The sequence below is a fragment of the Mchenga conophoros genome, linkage group LG4 (genome assembly GCF_057382185.1).
Source record: "Mchenga conophoros isolate Kocher_MC1m ecotype Shallow Benthic linkage group LG4, M_conophoros_male_GT1.1, whole genome shotgun sequence".
NCBI classification, from domain to species: Eukaryota; Metazoa; Chordata; class Actinopteri; order Cichliformes; family Cichlidae; genus Mchenga; species Mchenga conophoros.
In genome coordinates, this window is record NC_140529.1 from 2671441 (window position 1) to 2692282 (window position 20842).

The 20842-nt window shown below is 41.6% G+C and overlaps 1 protein-coding gene and 1 long non-coding RNA gene across 2 annotated transcripts; both read left to right on the forward strand.

The window, feature by feature from the left end:
- The first annotated feature begins 10115 nt into the window (after nt 1-10115).
- LOC146575270 (uncharacterized) lies at nt 10116-10425 on the forward strand. Its single transcript, XR_014892306.1, has 2 exons — nt 10116-10250; nt 10354-10425. It is a non-coding gene; the product is annotated as an uncharacterized LOC146575270 (long non-coding RNA).
- A 3603-nt stretch (nt 10426-14028) lies between these two features.
- Nucleotides 14029-18651, forward strand: LOC146575271 (uncharacterized). Its single transcript, XM_085269967.1, has 5 exons — nt 14029-14374; nt 15857-15925; nt 16038-16086; nt 17067-17159; nt 17431-18651. Exons 1-5 carry the CDS (start codon nt 14235-14237, stop codon nt 17740-17742), a joined length of 663 nt encoding a protein of 220 aa, XP_085126093.1. The 5' UTR covers nt 14029-14234; the 3' UTR covers nt 17743-18651.
- The last annotated feature ends 2191 nt before the right edge of the window (nt 18652-20842 follow it).

The window sequence follows — 20842 nt, forward strand, 5'->3', positions numbered from 1 at the left end:
AGTAAAGGAGGTAAAGGGCTGTGACGTCATCACGTACGCTGCGTCCTCTGTGGGCTCTGAGTGAACTCAAAGTACAAACTACAAGTACACAAACACGAACGTAGCTCAGAGTGGCGGACACACTCGGCCTCGTTGGTCCAGCTGTGAGTCCGTTACCGTGAACTATGGAGCGGCAGATTTGTGCTGAACTAAGCTGCACACAGCTGATGTTAGCCAGGAAACATTACACACTGACTTTAATGGAGAGACCGGAAATACAAACACACACAGTTTGTTGTGTGAAGAAATCAAACACGAGCTGAACAAACAGTAAAGTTCCTAAAGACAAACTGTTAAAGGAGGAAACAAAGCAAACTTACAGTTTCTTCACACCAACAACAAGCTCCACTCCACACCTGGACACTAAACACGGACACACAGGTGAGCTGCTTCCTGGAAGGAGGCGGGGCTCCACCTGAAACTCAGCACAGGTGGGAGGGGCTCAGCTCTGTGTGTGCTGATGTGTTAACTTTAAAAATATGCCGTCTGACTGCTCAGACTGAGTCAGAGTAAAGTTCACATGCTGACGTGTGGAGACATGAAACCTTGTTGTAGCTGCAGGTGTGAACACACTGATCCCAGATCAGCTCTGCTGTATTTGTAACATGAACATTTCTGCTGCAAAGCTTCAAATGTTCAGCATGTTTCTCTGTTTCCAGTCTATAGATCCAGTCACACTTTCTACCTTCACCTGTGCAGTAAAGACTGAGAGCAGAGCTGAAAGCAAGCGTCCAATCAGTGAGCAGCATCAACACCTGAGCTTCATTCAGACTCTGTTATTGAAGATGTTGTTGGTACAAAGTTCATCTGCTGCTCACATGAATCCATGAAAGATTTATTTCACTGAATGTTTCTTCAAAGCTCATTTCAACCTGTTGAAGTCATGAATGAAAGTGCAGACTGAGAGTGGATCACATGATGTTTGAGGTGTGTCATGTGACATGTTCAGTATTGTCACACATGTCTAGATTGTCCCTGATATCATAACTGCTCAAACACTGATGATTATATTTGAAGAATTATTCCTGATGGCAGCAAAGTTTGAATGGAGCTCTCTGTCTGTGCTGATTTGTCGCCCTCTGGAGGTCAAAGCACAAACTGCATGATGTCACTGTAACCACCACAGAGACAGGAAGTGTTTTTATGACTGAAACACTGAAATGATGCTAACGGCTGTCGTTAGGCTCACTGACAGCAGTGCTGATGTGTTCATGTCAAACACTGGCTCAGGTCAGACTCCTTCATCCTTCTCCAGCGTGAGGCCGCCCTCAGACCCACAGGAGCTCTGACCTTTGACCTCCTGACCCTAACCATTTTAGTCTTGTTGCATCTGCAAATCCATCCAAACTGTAGCCGAGCAAAAGAAGCTGGAAGTTGTTCTATGAATGATGTTGTTGAAGGAGCTTGGAAAGAAAAGCGTCTGGACTTCTTTAAGTTGCTTGAAGAGGGACATGGACGTCTTAACGCCCACTTACATCCTGGGACATTTGATCACAGGAAATCACATGATGGGGTGGGGCTAGATCTCACAATGGGTTCACCCAAAACCTTGGCTGATTGAGACCCACACCCGTTCTCACACCGTGGCTCGTGTGATTAGGTAGAGGATCAACAGGGGCTCCGTGTCCCTGAATTTAAACTGAATCTAAACACACCGTGCACAATGCCAAGTTAGATAATGGTTAAAAGAACAAGATAAGAATAAATAAAAAGATAAAATAAGGATAAGAAATAACTTAAAAAAATACAATAAAAAGATAAATAACTGCAAATAAGTACAAATAAGTAACTGAAGACACGTGTGGTCTGCAGATGTCGATGTACATGGATGTACATGGAGTTTAATGTGCAAAATGAACTTAGTGTGCAAAGTGACCTGATGTGCAAACTGCAGTTTGAGGTCGGTCAGCTGTTCAGGAGTCTGATAGCAGTGGGGAAGATGGAGTTGTTGAGTCTGGATGTTCTACATTTCACACTTCTGAACCTTCGTCTCGAGGGCAGAGGTGTGTCTCTCCTCTGGACTCTGTGATGGTAGCTGCTCTGCAGAGAGGGCAGCGGGGTCCTGATGATCTTCTCCACAGTTGTTATCACTCTCTGCAGGCGTTTGCGGTTTGCAGTAGTGCTGCCGTACCATGCAGTGATGCAGCTGTCAGGCTGCTCTCCACAGTGCAGCTGTAGAACCTGCTGAGGATCTTGGCCAACATACCAAATTTCCTCAGCCTCCTCAGGAAATACAGCAGCTGCTGAGCCTTCTTGACCAGCTGTGTGAGTTTGAGTCCCTCACTGACTCAAACTCCTTCAGTGACACTTGCAGCCTTGCAGATTAGTTTGCTGATCCTGATGCATCTCTGGAGCTGATGCTGTCCCCCAGCAGACAACAACAACATAGATGCTCTCACTAGTCCACTTTACCCTCTAATCACATCTCTGACATCTGCAGGTTGCTCCATAGAGACTCTTGTGCAATGCCAGGTGTTTGTGTTTGTCTGTAGGTACACATTAGATATGACCATAGACGCACACACACAAGTGAACACAGCAGCACAGATGGTTTCCACCTGCTTCCCTCTTTCTTCACACAACTGTGAGGATGATGAAGAGGTTTCAGGACGAGGTGGTCAGCAAGCACAGGATAAAGCAGGGCCATGAAACTCTCTGGTGCAGCAGATGTTTAATCAGACTCAGCTTTAGGCTTCTTTTCCCACCTGGCAGCAAAGTAACAGCTTCACTAATGTGAACAGTCACAATGTTAAACGTTTCTATATCTTCATATATTTTTATCTGTTGATGCTGCAGAATAAAGTCTGTTAACAGAGTGCAGGATGTGTAGAGCAGGTCCAGCTCTCCCTTTACTGTGTCCACTTTCATCAGCCCCTGTGAAGTGACACAGAGTGCATGTGTGTCTGTCAGCTGTTGTTTGTTGTGAAGGATGGAACAAATGAACACACACTTTTAGAGAAATCTGAAAAAGCAACACGTGCTTGGGCTCCTTCTGTGCTCGTCTTCATTAATGCTGATCTTTCTTTCCTGTTTGTTCTTTGGCACAAGCTTCAGTCTTTTCTCCCAGGGCTCCTTCACACTTAGAAACACACCTACATTCATTTATACACAAACATCATGAAACAAAGGCTTTGTAAAAGAGGACACGAGATCCTCTCTGAACAGCACATTCATATCAAACACAGGACTGAACAGGATATACTGAGTCTGTGCTGTTTTCATTGTTACTTGCTGAGTATTTTTCCAGTGTTTGAAATGTGACTCAAGTCTGATTCTTCTACTGTGTGTGAACTCTAAGCAGCTGCATTAAACAGCTGCTTTTCAAACCAGGCTCAATCCTATGACTCTGTGAATGTAAACTTTTGTCACCTGCATGAATAACAATCCTTGATCTAGTCAGGACTGCAGTGCTCCTGTGATCCCAGCTTATAGATGGAGGCTAGCATGAGAGGCTCAGCAGCTAAAGCAGCACACCTGGGTCTCCCAGCCTATTAAAAGCAGCCCTTTGCTTCACCTGCTTCACTAAACATTATTATTATTATTTAAGCAGAGTGGTGTGATTGATGTAGGCATTGCTGTGTGACAGGAGGACTTTTCTTGAAACAGCTCGTGTGACGTGAGCTGACGTAAAAACAGTGATGTTAGCTTGATTCTCTTGGCTAAAACTATTTTAAAAAGAGGGTCAATCATGCAAATCTGCCAATAGAAGCCAAAGTTACAGCCCCTCAGAGTTTAAAGAGAAAAGGCCCGTTTCCAACACTCGGTTGTGCAAAGGGAAACAGGCCCACAGTGCCTGAGTGTGTGGGTAATTCTTCAAATAATATTCAAAAGCAAACATTTTTAAGCATGTAAATAAAATTCAATCATTTCTGCTCTTCAATACCTAAGAAATGAAAACTGGCAGATGGTCCCAAAATGTGAAACGCCTGGCTATCTGTGCATTTAGTGCTGCAAGTTTTCACTGTTTACCTTCAGAAGCATAAATCTCTGCACAGATAATGTTCATATGTGGATTCCTGGTTTCTGCAGTTAATTGTGACCCAAAGCGTATTTTTAAAGTGGTTCCAGGCAATAAAGTCTAAAAATAAATACATCTACTTCCTTTTTCTGTGTTCCAGCCTCAGTGACTCTGACACAGTGCTGTAATATTTACACCTCTGATGAAAACAGAGTTTGTAGTTGCAGAGAAATACTCGACTCATTTTGGGCATTTACGAGCAGGAACCTCAGAAAGCCCCTCGCTGCTTCACTGGTTAAGAAGCAAAGCAAACATTAGTTCACAGTGATGTTAATTAAGGCCCAAAGTTTAGGAACGAACGTCAGCACTTCACTAATGAATGTAATGCTGATTCATGTGCTTGTTTTGTAATGTGCATGTTGTGCGTTGCTATTTCCCATATTCTTTGGCACTGATAGATGAAGAGTCTCAGGCAGGACCGAGGCTGCCAGCTGCTGACAGTGAGCAGGGAGAGAGCAGCAGAAGCTGGGCAAGAGCAGGGCACCTTCAGCCCCCTTCATCAGTCAGAAATCATTTGGGTGTCTGTGTGAAATGTCTGATTTTTAAAATCTTTTTGTAGACATATTTATTAAATGTTTAACAATTATATAGAAGAAAGACAATGTAAAGAACAAAACATGACAAAACCAAAATGAGTTGAAGTTATGAACTGTTTCTGAGAGACAAATAACACCAGGATCCTTTTTGTGTAGCTGACAGCTGGTAACTGTGCAGGGGCGGGTCTAGCAAAGTGTTGCCAGGGGGGCAGGTAGGGCATTAACAGGGAGAGGGGGGCACAAAGAAATACTTTTCTTTCTTATTCTCATTTAAAATGTCGAGTTTTTAATAAATAATTATCTGAATCTTACAACAAACGTTTCCATCTGATGTAAAATGTATAGAAATCCATTATTGTACATAGTCATTTTTTAGGGTCCCATCATAATTTCTTCAGAAGTAAGTACTGCATATGATGCCAGTGTTTCCCACATTTTCTAGATTCTGCACCAGTACTGTGTGTAAAATGCATCAAAAAGTCCGTTTGATTCTTTCTCAGCTGTCTTTCTGTCTCCTTTCACTTTTTAAAGGTTGCCATGTTAGAAAACATATTTTGCCCTGCCGTGCTGTTTATTGATGTGGCAAATGAAAGGTTTATGAAAACATATCTAAATCTGTCATCAGTAATCAGCAATGATCATGTCTCACCTCTAGTCTCTGTCTTAATGTCAGGTTTCCACCGTGTGTTGTAGATGTTCAGGAGGTTAACTCGACCAACAGTCTACTTCCTGTTTAGAATACCAGGACAGGGAGGATGGTGCAGGTTTAAGTTTATTAGACTGATGCATGTATACCAACAAGACAGCGTCCATCACTGTGACAACAGCGTTTGTTTTCATTCAAAGGCTTCATGGTTTTTCCTTTAATACCTGGGGGGCCGGTCTCCAGTCAAAATGCCCGGGACCATTTTTTGTCCCAGTCCAGCCCTGGTGTCAGATCTGCATGCAGTGTCAATGAGACGATCAACAACAGATCAGACAAAACACTCAGGCGGACACTCCTCTGTAGAAGGAAACATGGAAAGTGTGAGGTAATCAGTGCACAACATCACTTTGTATTTCAGGCTGTTTTTATATAGAACTTCAGCACCAATGTAAAAGTTCTGGTTTGAGGAAGATGAAGAACATTTTCAGGAAGGATGCCGTCTGCAAGCAGAGCTGCTTGAACCTCAGCGCTGAGGTCCAGACTACTTCCTGTGAAGCCACGTGATGTAAATCTGCTGCTGTAACTTCACAGTTTACTGAAGCTAAATGCAACGTTACCATATAATCTGTTTTCAACAAAGGTTTCACTCCGTCCGGTGTTGATGGAATGATTCAGGCCGTACTCGTCAGGCTTCCCGTCGACCACACGCATTTCAGTCACAAACCCCGTGACTGACAACAAGGGAAACAGCAGAAGAAAAGATGTGAAAAATACTGGATGATGATGATGGAGGATTAACCGCGGTGGTTAAACTGTTTCCTGTCTTTGTGGGCGTACTCACAGGGAAGTTTCCAGGCACGTCAGTCTTGGTGGCTAAAGTCTCCATTTTCCAACATGTATCGCTACAGGTGCAAAGACACAACATTAATCATCAGTGTAAATATTTTAATGCTGTCCAAACGGTGTTTGCTTTGTCTGTCCTCTCGCACTCACAGAGGAAACGAGGACGCCACCTTCAACCCATCTTCAGTTGGCTCAACCATGGCCGGACTTCCTGTTGGCTTTGTGACAGCAAACCACTTGAAATGAGAGCAAACTGCAGTCAAGCACCACTTACAGCAACCTGTGGACACGCAAATGGAAAGCACTGAGAATCATACAGAAGCATAAGAGCTGTTTATGGTAACACGTGTGTGTGTGTGTGTGTGTGTGTCTGTGTGTGTGTGTGTGTGTGTGTGTGTGTGTGTGTGCACATTAATAACACACTGATGTATGTTAGTTTGATTTATGCTATATCTGAGAAAACAATTGCAGAATTTTACATCAAAGTTTCCAAAGCTGATGTTTTGTTGTTCACTCTGTTTTATATTCATATAGTTTGTTGTTTTTAAATCAGTGGACAAAATAAATATTATCACACAAAATCCAGGGTGAAACATAACCAAATAACCTAAATGGTGAAGTCATTATAGAAGTACATGTTGCAAAGGTCAGCCTCCTGTATAGACTGCTAAACTGTCTGGGGGGGCCCTGCCTGTCCTCGTTGGATAAGCTCCACCCCTTTTCCATAAGACGGAGACATTTGTATGAAAATAGATGGGCAGTAAAATAAAAAATATTATGGATGACTCTGTAAATCAAAGTCGGCCTGAGGCAGAAGCAGAAACCATGAGGAGCACAGCACCACTCCCAGAAGGGCACGAAGTGAAGCCATAGCTGCTGAAGAGTGAAGACGTGATGATGGAGGAGATCACAGATGAAGATCTGCTGCCTGCTGACTCTTTATATAGAAGAGTGAGACTATCTCCCCACCAGCAGCTGCACTTATACAAACCCCAGGTGCTGGGATGGCTTTGAACATGTGACATTTTCTGCAAACACATGGACAGTTTCATAAGCACAAAGATTATTCCTGCAGCGGCAGAATCGTATCCACTGTGTGAGAGGTGAACGTCAGACAGTTCTTAGAAAATGTAGTTTCTCTTTAAGCTTTTAACGTCTCTTTTACCCCCATTTGTCTAAAACTACTTGACAGCCCTTCATGTCAGAGGTTTATTACCTGTGCAGGATGGAGCACATGGTCTCAGTCAGGCTGGACACGATCACTCCTACAGGAAGTAAATGTGATTTTATTTCACCTGTGAAATGATGAAAAACAGCAGAATAGCTCACGCTAACAAACGGGTGTTGAAATGTTTCATTTTCTGCTGTTTCACAGGTCAAAAAGGGCGTCGAAGCAAACTGAAGCTGAGCTGCTGCTGCTGTTGTAGTGCAGCATCTGCTGTGTGCTTCATCAGAGAACCTTCTGTACACAGCAGACAGAGGCTGCTGCCACTGAAGTCCATCTGCTAGAGAGCTTTAAACACTGGTTATTGAAGTGGCTTTGATGATACTGATACACAGTCTTTGCTGCTGTCACAGGACAGGGATCCACCAGGGAGTAGTTGTCAGGATAAAGAGCCTTCGCTTCTCTAAATATAAACTGGATACTTGTAGGAAACTTTGGGAAGCAGCATTTTTCCTCATATCGTCTAAACTGAAGTTAGCTCAGGTGCTTCTTCCATACTTGCTCTGCAGAAAGCCAAAGAGTTTGGAGCTCTGCAAACATTTGCAGCACAGCTGGATGTTTGTAACTTTGGTCACCTCTGTATCATCCCTCAGATTCTTTCTGCACAGCTTTGAAACCACGACAGCACGAGTGATGCTGAGGAGACGTCCAGTTTAAACAGACCTTTATTCCTGGAACACAAACACATGAAGTGATGCTGCTAAAGAAGAACATTTAATCGCACTAATGAATCAAGCATCTGTTTGTCTGTCAGTCTGTCAACAGTTCCTCTGATCGACTTCAGACTTGGTGGGTATTTTGTTTTTGCAGCGGTCAAAGTCGATCAGCGTGTTGCTTTGTCTGCTGTAAATCTGCCTGTACAAAGGGAAACATGCATGTTTTAGATGCAAACTCACAACATGGCTGCATTTTTGTGATTATGTGTATTTTATATTGATTTATTCTATTATGTTTTGTATATGAATCTTTACAAGTGTGTCGATACAAAGGCTTGATTAAAACAAAGGTCTCAGCTGTGCTGTTAGGGATGCTCTCATATTTGTTTCAAATGTAATAAATCAAAGGATTTCAGGCTTTTCATCCTTTTTATTTGTTTGGTTCTAACAGCAGCTGGATAAAAACATGCAGGTGATGAATATAATTGTGTGATATTATGAGCATTGTGAATAAAGAAAGAGCAGAGATAGTAAAAAGGAAACAGGTGATGGACGTGAGATTTTCAGAACAAAAGCTCCTCAGTGAGACGATCACCTGGACACAAGGTCAGGCAGCTGGGACTCATCTAGAGAGCAAAATGGAAAAGTGATCTGTGCAGAACATCACTGTTGATTGCAGTTATTTACATCAGACTCCCTTCTCTGAGATAAGAGCACCATTTGTGGGAAAGATGACAGTATTTCCAGGCTGGATGCTGTTTGCAGGGAGAACTGAATGAAAGTCTCCTGCACCTCAGCGCTGAGGTCCACACCTGTGAACACAGATGAGGTCAATCTGCTGCAGCACGTAGAGCTTTACTGATCAGCAGGTTCAAAGGATTCAGCAGAGCGTAGAGTCAGAGCTAAATGCCACATCACCATAGAGTTTGTTAACAACAGCTTTCTTTGCCCTTTGTCTCGATGGACTGAATCAGGGATACTCGTCATACTTCACCTCAACCACGTCACTGAGAGACCCCAGCCTGACACAGCAGCAGAGATGATGAAAGCAGAAACAGCAAACAGATGCTTCAGTTGTGTTTCTCTCTGTGTGTGTGCGCTCACGCCCACTTGTGTGTGTGAACTTTCCACGTACCTCAGCTTGTTTCTCCAACATGAGCCATCAGGGCTGAAAAACATCACTAACACATGAATTCTTTCTCTTTTTGTTATCACCTGTGATCATGTGTCTCATGTTTCTGTCATTCACCAGTTCTTGTAGAGTTACGTGTAACTAGACTTCTGTGGGACGTAAATGATTGTTTTGTATGCAGATCTGTACAAAGGATGGAAACACTTGATTACAAAGGAGATCTCAGCTGTGTTGTTGTGGATGGACTTCAACGTATTTGTTAAAAAAGAGAATAAAGCAAAGTGTTTTAGCTGTTTGGGAGTTTTTGTTTGATTCCATTCAGTTTTATTTCTATGGAGTCAAATAATAAGAAAGGCTCTAGAACAGCCCTGAGTTTGTCCAGGTGACACTCCTCTGAAGAACAAAGACAAAGAGGAAGAAGGGGACTCGTTTTCAAGTCTTGTTTCTTTCAAAATAAAAGCTGAAATGTTTTGGAAGCATGATAATATTTCAGCCAGGATGCCGTCTCCAAGGAGACCTGCACCTCAGCGCTGAGCTCCACATCACGCCCTGTGAAAGCACAGATATAAATCTGCTGCAGTGAGAAGAACTTTACCCAACACAAGTGTAGAAGTAGACATTTGACTTTACCTACAACCTGTTAACAACAAAGCTTTCATTGCCTCTGCTGTTGATGTCATGTAGGACTAATCATACTTCACATCAGCCATGCACACGTCAGAGGATCTCCAGGCTTTCAGTAATAAAGCCAAGCAGATGATGTGAACATAGCAATAGTAAAACATGCATCATAATCAGCTGTATGTGTCGACTATGTGGCACCTCAGTCTTGTTGGCATGAAGAAAAGTTGTGTAACATGTAGCATAAGGGCTGCAAAGACATCATGTAGACAGCAGTCGTCTGTTAGTCGTAACGTATCTCCTGTTAAAGAGTTAAATGTGCGTTCTCCATCTCTGTCCTCTCACAGCTCGCCGTACACCAACTCCAGCTGTGGTAACCATGGCTGTGCCCATCAACACGCTGAAGCTGAGACGCCACCCGTCACTATGGCGACTCCAATAGGGTTACCTGTCAGCTGTGGACGCATGAAAGGAAAACAGCAGAAACACAGACATGTTTACTGGAACATTTCCTATTGACAGCTTTATGGAAAAGTGGGTTTAAAGACTTTTCTATGTTTTATTTTGTTTATTTATGGATTTATTGTGAAAGGAATTTCAAAGGTTTAATTTGACCTTTCCCCTGTTTTTCATACAGACTGGAGACGAATGGATGGTGCTTTCTTTGTTTGTCTAAAGATAATGAATAAAACTCTACAGACATCTTAAACCACCCTCGTTTCTATATATTTTGTTATATAAATGGAAAGTATATAAGACACAAACTGAGCTTATATGATACTAAGGACCCTGGAGGTCAGTCCACCTTTATAATTCAGCACAGCCTGGAGTCTTGGTCTTTTCTTGGATGTTGGTTCCCTTTGTTTCCATCCTCTGTTAAGATGTTTCAGTAATGTTGAGGTCTGGGGAGGCCAATCCATGGCTGACGTCCTGTGATGCTGCATTAGCAGTTTGTTCATAGTGAAAAATGAAGCCACTGCCAATCAGACATTTGCACAGTGGATCAACTTCTGATGGTACTGTCCTGAATTCCACACCTATAATATGTTTGCACGTACTGATGAATATGTGCAGCTGATTTTCAGTCCAGTTCCTGTGTGACAGACGCCAGTCTTTCTGCCTGTGTCCTTCCTTAACAATAGAGCCATCCTTCCACTGAGACTGTTTCTGATGAGGCTTCACTGAGCAGTAGATGGATCCCTCAGCTCATCTAATCGTCCTATTTCTAACACATGACTGTCAGAAACTGTTAATCTGCTGCAGCTCTTTAACTCCTCCACTTCTTTTTTTGTAATCTCTTAGTTTCCTCATCTTTTAAGGTGGCACTGCACACCAGATCCAAAGTCAACATGCTGTTATATAATGGAGTTGAACCTGTAATGGAGTTTGATTTAAACCAATCAGCAATTAAGTGAATGATGATGAGCAAAGATGGTGGAGGTGGTGGATGAAGACCCGGACAGCTGTGGTTGGCTCCTCGTATAGAGCAGAGTGAGGTTGTGTTTGCACATTATTATAAAACCATGTTCACCATATATTTTAGCTGCAGACAATAACATGATTTCTTTGCTGTGGTGATTTTATTCCACTTTGGTAAAATGGAAAACCATCATTTCTTGCTGTAATTCACACATTATTCCAAGAGCCTCAACACGAGCCTTGTAGTCCGACCATATATAGACAAATCAATAGTTGTGTTTGTAACAGCTCACGAACATGAATCGTTCCACATTACTTTGAAATCATTGTAAACTAAACTGGAATAAATGAGTGTTTATATATAGTTTTGTCTCAGCTGTTCATACACAGTGTTTCAGTTCTTATCAGAGTCCCACCGTCTCACTGTGGTGAACCTTTAGCTCTGTTGGAAGCGTGTTGTTAGACCAGGTTTCCCTCATTTAAAAATAATCTCTCATTAGAAATGGACATGATGTCTAAGACATAGAAATGCTTATTATGGGTTCACTTGATGTCACTGAAAAGATGCACATGGGTAACGTGCAGGCCGTCCAGCTCCGAGGTTTATCTCCTCACCTCGAGTCTGCGACACTCTCTCCGTGTCCTCTCAGATAAGGGCGCGCACATTTCTGCACCATCTTCTAAATTACAAAGAGCGATTCACAAAACAGAAGCTCACAAAACACTCATCACAAACCAAAAATGGCTCCACTGAGCGTCAAACTGTCACCAGAATTTACTGATAATCTAAAGACTCACAGAACTCATTTTGTCTCATTGTGTCTTAGTTTGAGACATAAGTGCATGATCATAATACTGTGTAGTTAGATGAGACAGAGCTGATGCTTGCTCTTAATTATCCTCTTCATGTTTCCCGAGCCTCAGCAGTGGAAGCTACCATGGATAGAAAGACTATGACTCATCTTAAATCTCAAATCTTTGTCTCCAAAGAGCTGCTGATGTGTCCGATATGATCCACAAGCTTAAACTAGGATTATAAGTGTGTGCAGTGATGTGTGTGAAACCTCTGAGGACTCACACGTGTGTGCTTCAGCCCACACACACATATGAAGCACTGCGACCTCACACAGAAGTGTTTTACACATCCAGCCTGAATCCTGATCATTTCTACAGTTTATTAAGTTCAGCTTCACCTGAACATCAGTGATGAAGCTGCTCTGACTCCATCACAGCTCACAGCTGTTGGAATGAGTCAAACAATGAAGAAGGTTCAGAAACAGCTGATGATTTTACAGAAACATGATGCAAACATGAAAATGGACACATGATTTTTTATTAACAGACACTGTTTATGTTTCACTGTGCATGACGTCATCAACACTGACACCAGGGGGCGCTCATCAGCAGCCTGAGGAAGTGTGATAAGGGAGGGAGACGCAGTGTTGTGTGTACTGCAGTCGGACAGAAGGAAAAACTTCCTCCTGAAAACATTTTCATCCTTCCCAAAAGTGTTTGAGTCAAATGTTACAAATATATAAATACAATAAAACACAGGGTCTTACATAAAATTAGTGATGCAGTTGTGCACTGAGCACCTTTCCAATGTTCCTTCCTCAGATGAGTCCAGCTGCTGAACACATTAACATCTGTATGTAAATGTAGCCGAGAACCAACCTGAGCACTGCTGGGAAAATACAAAGGCAACCATCAAAGTGCTGTATTATCTTATTTATTCTGAATGTTGACTTAGATCCACACCACGATTTATGAAACTATAGAACTAAAATAACAACAATCGTCTGCTTCTTTAAAATTTCTTTCATTACATCAAACCAGTGAAAACTGAAAAAAACAAAGAGCTGTTAGCATGTTCAGACCAACTTTGAGACAGAGACTGTAAAGTTCTGCACTTTAAATCCTGCCTGTGTTCCTGCAAATGATTCACACTGAAAGTATCTTAGTTTAGTATTGAGTGAGCCACAAAGCAGCCTGATAGCTTTAAAACAGTAAAAGTAAATGAAATTGACAGTTTCAGTGTAGCTGGATCTATTATTGGGGGGTCATGGCCCCCGTAACCCTGCCTGGTCCTGAGGTCAAATCCACCATCTTTGTTTCAGTGCTTCATGTTCTCCCGTGTTTGTGTGCGTCCTCTCCGGTACTCCGGCTTCCTCCCACAGTCCAAACACATGCAGTTAGTGGGGTCAGGTTAGCTGTGAGTGGTTGTGTCTCTGTGTTATTCCACCTTAATCAATGACTTCCTGTTAGCATGAAGTGCTTCTGTAGGACTGATGTCATTTTCATGGTTGGATCATTTAAATGAAGCTGGACTCAGATGCAGTAAATAAGCTGATTGATCATTAATGAATAAAGCTGGTCAAACACATCACGTGGACACATGTGATTGTGTGTTGTAGTATTGATCCCAATGCTGGTATCAGTCCTGGATCAATAACACTGGATGGATGCGTTCAGCATGGAGCCCTGAGCTGTGTTACAGACAAACATGGAAACTGACAGGTCTGTGTCATTCACAGTCTGTAACACTTCTAAACAACAGAGGCTGACCCAAGTGCCTCAGAGCCAGGCACGCTCACATCACAGCTCTCTAAATAAGCCAGTTTCAAAATAAGAGCTGAAAGCTGTGTTTGCTTGTGTTAGCTTATTATTGTGGAGACTAACATTCAGTGATCATGTGTTCAGACTCATAATGATTACTCTCAGAAATCCTGATCTTTGTATTTACTGTGTGTTGGATCAATAACTGAGATTCATGGTATCACACAGCTGTGCTGCTGCTGATGTCAGCACATCTGGAACAATACGAGGTATCTGCTACCAGACTGAGCAGGACGTGAGACCTGTGGACTGTTTAAAGCTGTCCCTCCACAGCTCACTCAGACCTGATCCACAGCTCAGTGATATTCTCTGACTTCCTCACACTCAAAAAAATCAACTAGGGCATGTGTTTGATTAACAAAGTAGTAATATGTTTACATCACATGAAGAAATCATTTTTATGCTCATTAAATGATTCATTCTTTTTTGTTGAATATAAATCAAAGAAAACTTTGATGAGTTAAATTCGTTCATGGCAATCCAATGAGAATGAGGTCCATCAAACCAACGGCTCTGATAGCGTCATGTATTGCGCATGCTCCACGCCCACCGGATGCGGAAAGGTCCGTTGAGAAGTTAACGAGCGCACGTGGAGTTACTTCTTTGGCATACCTGATAGTGAGGTAAGTAATATTTCTTGATATATTTATTTAGGTTAGTGGTGTGAGAGATAAATACTATTAGTTAAAAAATTTTACCTGTGTAGTGTGGAGATTTAGAGGAGATTTATATATAGCAGGGAGGTTGTAGACCCAAACATTTTTCAAATGTAAGTCGGTGAATTTAATGTTTTTTTAAAAACTTAACCGGAGTCGCTAATTGTTGCAACAGAGCAAAAACTGATGAGGTTATTTTGGTAAGTTCGTTTTTTTTTGTTTCTGTCGACTTTGAATGAGGTTTGTTTCATGGTTATCTGCGTTGGTAGGACTGTTTTTCTTCTCTGGAGTTAGCTAACTTTGAAGAGCGGGAAAGCCGCGTAGAGCCGTAACGTCTTCGCATATAGCTCCGTGAATGACAGGTTACTTTCTGCTTAACCGGAGTTGGTGATTGTTGGTAGTAGTGGTAAGACTGACCGACATGGTTTTGGTGATTTTATGAGTGTTTTATGATGCTCTATCTAAAATTCCTGTTTTTGTCAGTGGAGTTTAGTCGCGGGCAACCGCATTAACTGGATTGATGAAAGGTTTAATTCAACTAAACCAGCGTTTAGGGGAGTTAATAACAAGGAGTAAGATAAAATCTGTCACAATAATTGCATGTGCATTTTCTTTTTTTGTAATATATTCACTTAGTTTTTGAATTCAGAATGATTTAGGTGGATAATTGTTCGGGTTATAGTTTCTCTGGTGCTCTGCATTAAGGCTGACTAACGGTGCGTTCACACCGAACGCGATAGACGCCCCTAGCTGATCGCGTGCACATTTGCACCTCGAAGCGCGTCCAGCATGAACTGGTCGAGCTTTATATGCAATTTTCACGCGTATGAAGAAGAGATCTGGGAGGAAGTAGTGCCAGACGGTATGTTATTAAAATGGCAGCTGTCAATCTAGCGTTTGAAGAAAGAGTCTCCCTTCTCTATTTGCTGTGGAGAGCAGAGCAGTGCCTAAAGGACGTCCTCACCGTACCTGGGTCCATCAGGTCTTCCACAAGCATGAGCAGTTTGGTGAGTTTCACCACTTGCTCCAGAAGCTCCGTCTGGATGACGGCCGCTTTCAGCTGTACCACCTTCTGTCCCTTGCCGAGTTTGAGGAGCTGCTGTCCCGCAGATTTTACCAGCTGGAGCGGTAGACGTGATAAGCGCGAATGCACAAAATGCACCACACAAACTGCAGCGCGTATTTTACTTCGCGCTTCAAAGGCGTCAGTCGTGTGAAGTAGGCAGAAAAGCGTTTTCTCAATGCAAATCTGCTTCCGAAGTTTAGCTGGACCTCCAGTCGCGCTTCATCGTGCTCCTCCATTGACTTTACATGTAAACCTGAAGCTCTGGTCGCGTCTATCGCGTTCGGTGTGTACGCACCGTAACAGTCTTCACATTTCACAGTATGTAGATATTAACACAAATTTGTCAGAGTAATAACTTTGTTTTAATTAATTTCTCTCCCCAGAAATACATCACAAAATAAAGCCACATTCCCATGCTCTGAGATTCTTATGCACCTCCTCAACAATACATGGTAAGTTCATGTTTGCCTTATTATTATTATTATTATGTTATTTATTTTTTTTGGATGATGCAGAAGTTTAATCTCCTTGACGTTTTCTAATGCATATTTCATTTTTTATCAGTGACGTGTATGTGGCAGTGCAAGCATTGTGTTACCAGAGAGAGCAGCAGGTACAAATTACTTCAACATTATAAACTACATCATCATTACGGAATAGGTCAACATTATCTGTGCATATATGTTAATTGTCCGTGCACATTTAAGACTTGGAGTGGACTGAACACTCATGTCTATAAAGCTCATTCATCTCAGTTTACACAGACAGCTTCAAGTTCAGTAACTTTTAAATGTGAGTTATGTGACTGCAGTGACGTCTTCTCTGAGAGAGATTTTTTTGTCCATATTGGAACACATCTGCGAAGTAACGAGACAGTTAGTTGTGTGTTTCTTGGTTGCCCTTTCAAGACAAATATTTACAATACATTTTATACACACAAGAGGAAGCATCATCCACACACACTTAAAGATTTTAAAGACAGGGTAGTTACACGTGTGGACCCAGTTCAAGTGATAGAGTCCTCTGATAATGTAAGGGCTAGCTGTTCTGAAGATGTATCCTATGGTGAATTTGAAAGTGAGTCAGTGACAGAATGTGATAATAGTGATGTTGAAAATCAGCCCGAACTAATTGAACGGAAATTAGCAGTAATATTGTTGAAATTGGAACACATATTTCATGTTCCAGCAAAAGGATTAGATGAGTTCTTAGAGGAGTTAGTTTTTCTGTTGAGTTCAGCTAGTGTACCTCTGACAAAGCGTACAATTAGAGAAATTTTTAAGAGCCTTAACCTCCATATTAGTCAGGCTGTTATTGAAGAGCTTGCAAATTCTGTATGTGTTTCTAACCCTGTGGCTAAAATATTGCCACTCCTTATAAAAGAAAACTATACTACATACAAAATTTTAGGGTTGTAGAGCCTGTTGAGTATTTTTTATCGATAGACCAAAGGAAGTCATTTCAGTACAAACGCTATATAAGAACCAGTCTATTTACCATGTGGCCTTTTGGACTCTTCCAAACTAAGTATTCCTTTTTCAAACTGCTGCCTAAAAGCTAAATATTGTCATTATGGATTCCCTTTTTTCTTAGGATGACACAATACATGCAAGACGAGCATGCATCCTGAAGTCCTTGTGTGTCTACCTGAATGAAGACCATGAGAAACTTGTGAAGGAATATACGGTCAGTTACATTCACAAGTTGTTCTGTGTTATGTAATTTGCTCCAGGAGTTATGGGTAATTTCGATATATGAAATGGTAAAATGTGACACCACGTGTGAATAAAAGATATTGCAATTGGTCCTTGTTTTGTTTCATGTCAAATTTCTGAGGTGTGAAACCAGAGACATAGAATTTAGTAAATATATCAGCATATTCACGCTGATTGCTGAATTCCTTTATTTTTTTCATATCTAGACTCAAACAAATGTATTATTGTATTTTACGTCACAGAACACTGAGGCCAACACTGAAGCCATGGAACAAACTGTGATGGGAGTGTATGTCATACATCAGGAGGGTGCGGAGCCTGGAGATGACCCAGGGAACATCGGTGTCCTGATTGAAGGCGTGGAGGTTCTCACTGGTTTGAGGAGCATTGCAATTGCTTGTGCTCTGTTATTTGGACTGATATACTGTCTGAACCTAAGCTACCCACCGGAGCTCAAATGCACTTTTGAAGTCTTGCAAAAGATTATCATGAAGCTGGATGGACAGAGGTTGTCATCCAAGGCACAGTTTCTAAAAAACAAGCTAATGGGGTGAATGAGCTTGAAACAGACTCAGGCAAGCCAGATATTTTTTTTTCAAGGTTTTTGCAATGCAAATATGTGTTTACTGTTTTAAAGTTTAAAATTGTAAGTTATAAAATGTTCATATAAACTATGTGGTTTGCTCTGCGGCTATTATACAAAGATTGTTTGTTCATAACTTAAAGTCTTATACAGTTTAAGTGTAAACACTGATTTTTGCCAGATGGCAATTGTTACAAAGGCAAATGCACACTGGTTTTCACAAATTGTTTGAGTGGAGCAGTTATGCTCAAAATTGAATGTTTTCTCCACACGTTAAATAGCATAAAGTCACTATTAATGGATACAGCCTGATTAAATGGAGGACTAATGTATGCAAGCAACATAGTAATGTTGAATGTTATGTCTGAGCTTTAAATTGTGTTAAAATTCATATTGTTGTTTGCAATGCATATTTTACTACATTTTACGAAAGTTGCTTTGGGGATAATATTTTTTGTCTGCAAACTATTCAACAGACTTATTTCATTTTTATTATTAGGGTTATTTTATTGTATTTTTTCTTTCAGTCAGCATGTCTTGATCTGGAAGTTCTGTGGTCTTAGTATGAGATGGTTAAAGGGGAGAAAGCTAGGCTGAACTGGGATCCTGCCAACTGTTTTAAGAATGTTCAAGCAAAATAAAAGAGATGGTTTTGCAAGTTATCATTTATGTATGTTTCATTAATTTAATTAAAAGTAATGTTTACATAAGCAATACAAACACTAACTGAAACATGATTGGTGTAAGTACTACAGACATAAATTACATTTGTTCATTCAACAAGATTAACATTGGTGTAACAAACAAATATTTTACTAGTTCATGTAACAAGACTGACTTTTGATGTGCCAAAGTGTTTAAACAATATAACATGAATTTAAATTAATTAGACTAACTTGGTACAAACATGTTAACTGAATAAAAATCAAATTAACTGAATGTTAATGTTTAAATTATGTTACACTTACAAACATATTTAGTGTTGAAACAACACAATCAAGATGGATTGATATAACATGATTTGTTTAGATGGAATATAGGTGGCAAGATGAAATTAAGTTCATCCAATGAATAATTTTTTTGAGTGCAGTAGAGACAGAAACCATTCAGATCTGGGACCATCAGCTGACTGATGATGTCACACAGACTGTGTTTTTCAGGAACAGTGATTCTGATGTGAGCCTGCTAGCTGACAGCAGACCTGATGAAAGCACATGTTCACATCTGTGAGGACAGACTGGACTCTTTGACTGCACCTTGGTTCTCCTCAGAGGTCTGTACAGGAGCATGTCCACCCCCACTGAAGATCTCAGTCACTGTGAAACATAGAAAGCTGCTTGTGTGGCCTCTGCCTCACATGTAGATACAGCTACAGGTTTCTCTGTCAGTCAGACTGAAACAGTGTCCTGATGCTGCATCATTCAGCTCTGTGCCCCAGTCAGCATCACTGGGAGCTACCAGTGTTTCTGCCCTTTTCCTGTAACACTACACTCAGCACAGGCTCAGCTGGTATCCAGTGTTGGACTTTGGCTTCAGCTGCTGTGATAGATCCTCTAACATAGATCAGCTCTGCTACATGTTGTTAGATAAGTGCAGCTGCTGTCATGTCCTGATGTTTCTCTGGCTCAGCAGCTTCTCCATCAGAGGTTCACATGGAGCTGATCCAGTATCTCCAGTAACGGTGTTCTGTGCCTCACTGGTTCATCCTTCTGTCTGTGTGACGTCAGTCAGATGTTGAAGTTAAACTCTGTAATCTTCACTGTGTCACAGAGTTCAGTGAGTCCCGTTATTCACAGTATCAATCAGATCATCAGAGAACAGCTGATCAGCAATCAGTGGTGCCAACAGCGCCTCCTGTGGTGAGAGGATGCAATAATGCAATGTAGCATTTTTCCACTCAACACTTGCAGTCATGGAAACTGTCTGTTGGATCTGTGTGACGTTGCTTTCTTGGTTAGAGTTCCTCACAAATGTCCAGATGATTCTTCTAATGAGGCGTCGACCATGTTTGCAGCTCTTTGGAAGAAAACGTCGCCCTTTGCCATCCTTACTTTTCTTTGACTTCTTCAAATGCAGCTGAACTCCAGCTGGTATTTTCTTGGACTTTGCAGCTGTTTCTGGTCATCAGTTCATTCCTGCAAACCTCTGAAGCTGAACAACAATGATGCTGCATTGCTGGCTGATCCCAAAAGGTTGATTCTGTTCATCTGGACGTTTTCAGAAACGTTTGCTCACTGATCAGGTGACTTCTTCAGTCTCAGCTGACTGCAGCTTTACAAGCTTACAAACAGCACATTTGCACAATGACTGAAAGCAGCAGCACCTGATATATATGATACTAATATAATACAGATACATATATAATCCATACTAATGATGAAGGAACTGAGCTCACAGTCCATTGTTCATTCAGTGAACTACTCAGTTTATTTTGGGCCTCAGAAATGCTCACTCTGTTTGTACATCACTGTCAGCAATAGACTCATTCTGCTGTGTGGACAGGAACACATGTGACATCACTTCCTGTTTGTTTGTGACTGAAGAGGAAGAAGTTTACAAGGAATCATTTAGAAGAGTTTCAAACATCAACTGATTGAATCCATGAATCTGAAAACGTGTTTGTGAGTGAAAGAGACAGACATGTACAGACTGAACTATCTGTTCAACAGTCAGAGTGTTTCTGTAACAGGAGACACTCTTTACACTCCACTCAGCACAGGGACACTGAGCCACCAGGAGACCAGAACCAAAACCCAGGATAAAGAGTTTGAGTGAATGTGGTGTTGAAGGTGTGGAGGTGGATCAGAGTGTCAGAGGAGACTCTGTAGAAGGACAGAGTGCCAGCAGGACAGTCCACATACACTGCTGCTCTGTTAGAGACAGAGGAGGAGGAGGAGGAGGAGGAGATGGGTGTTTGTATCTTATTGTGCCTGACAGACTGAGGACCATCATTATAGCAGCTCAGACTCCAGGACTGATCATTGTATCCAAACAAACAGTCAGCACTGTCTCCTTTCCTTCTGATGCTTCTGTAACTCACTGATATATCAACGCCTCCGCTCCACTCGACC

Bases quoted from the DNA above. Each gene is read 5' to 3' on its own strand.
- LOC146575271 (XM_085269967.1), top strand. From the start codon at position 14,235: ATGAGAATGAGGTCCATCAAACCAACGGCTCTGATAGCGTCATGTATT. The intron at 14,375-15,856 runs GTAAGTAATATT...TTCTCTCCCCAG, and splicing joins TTGGCATACCTGATAGTGAG to AAATACATCACAAAATAAAG. The intron at 16,087-17,066 runs GTACAAATTACT...CTTTTTTCTTAG, and splicing joins GTTACCAGAGAGAGCAGCAG to GATGACACAATACATGCAAG.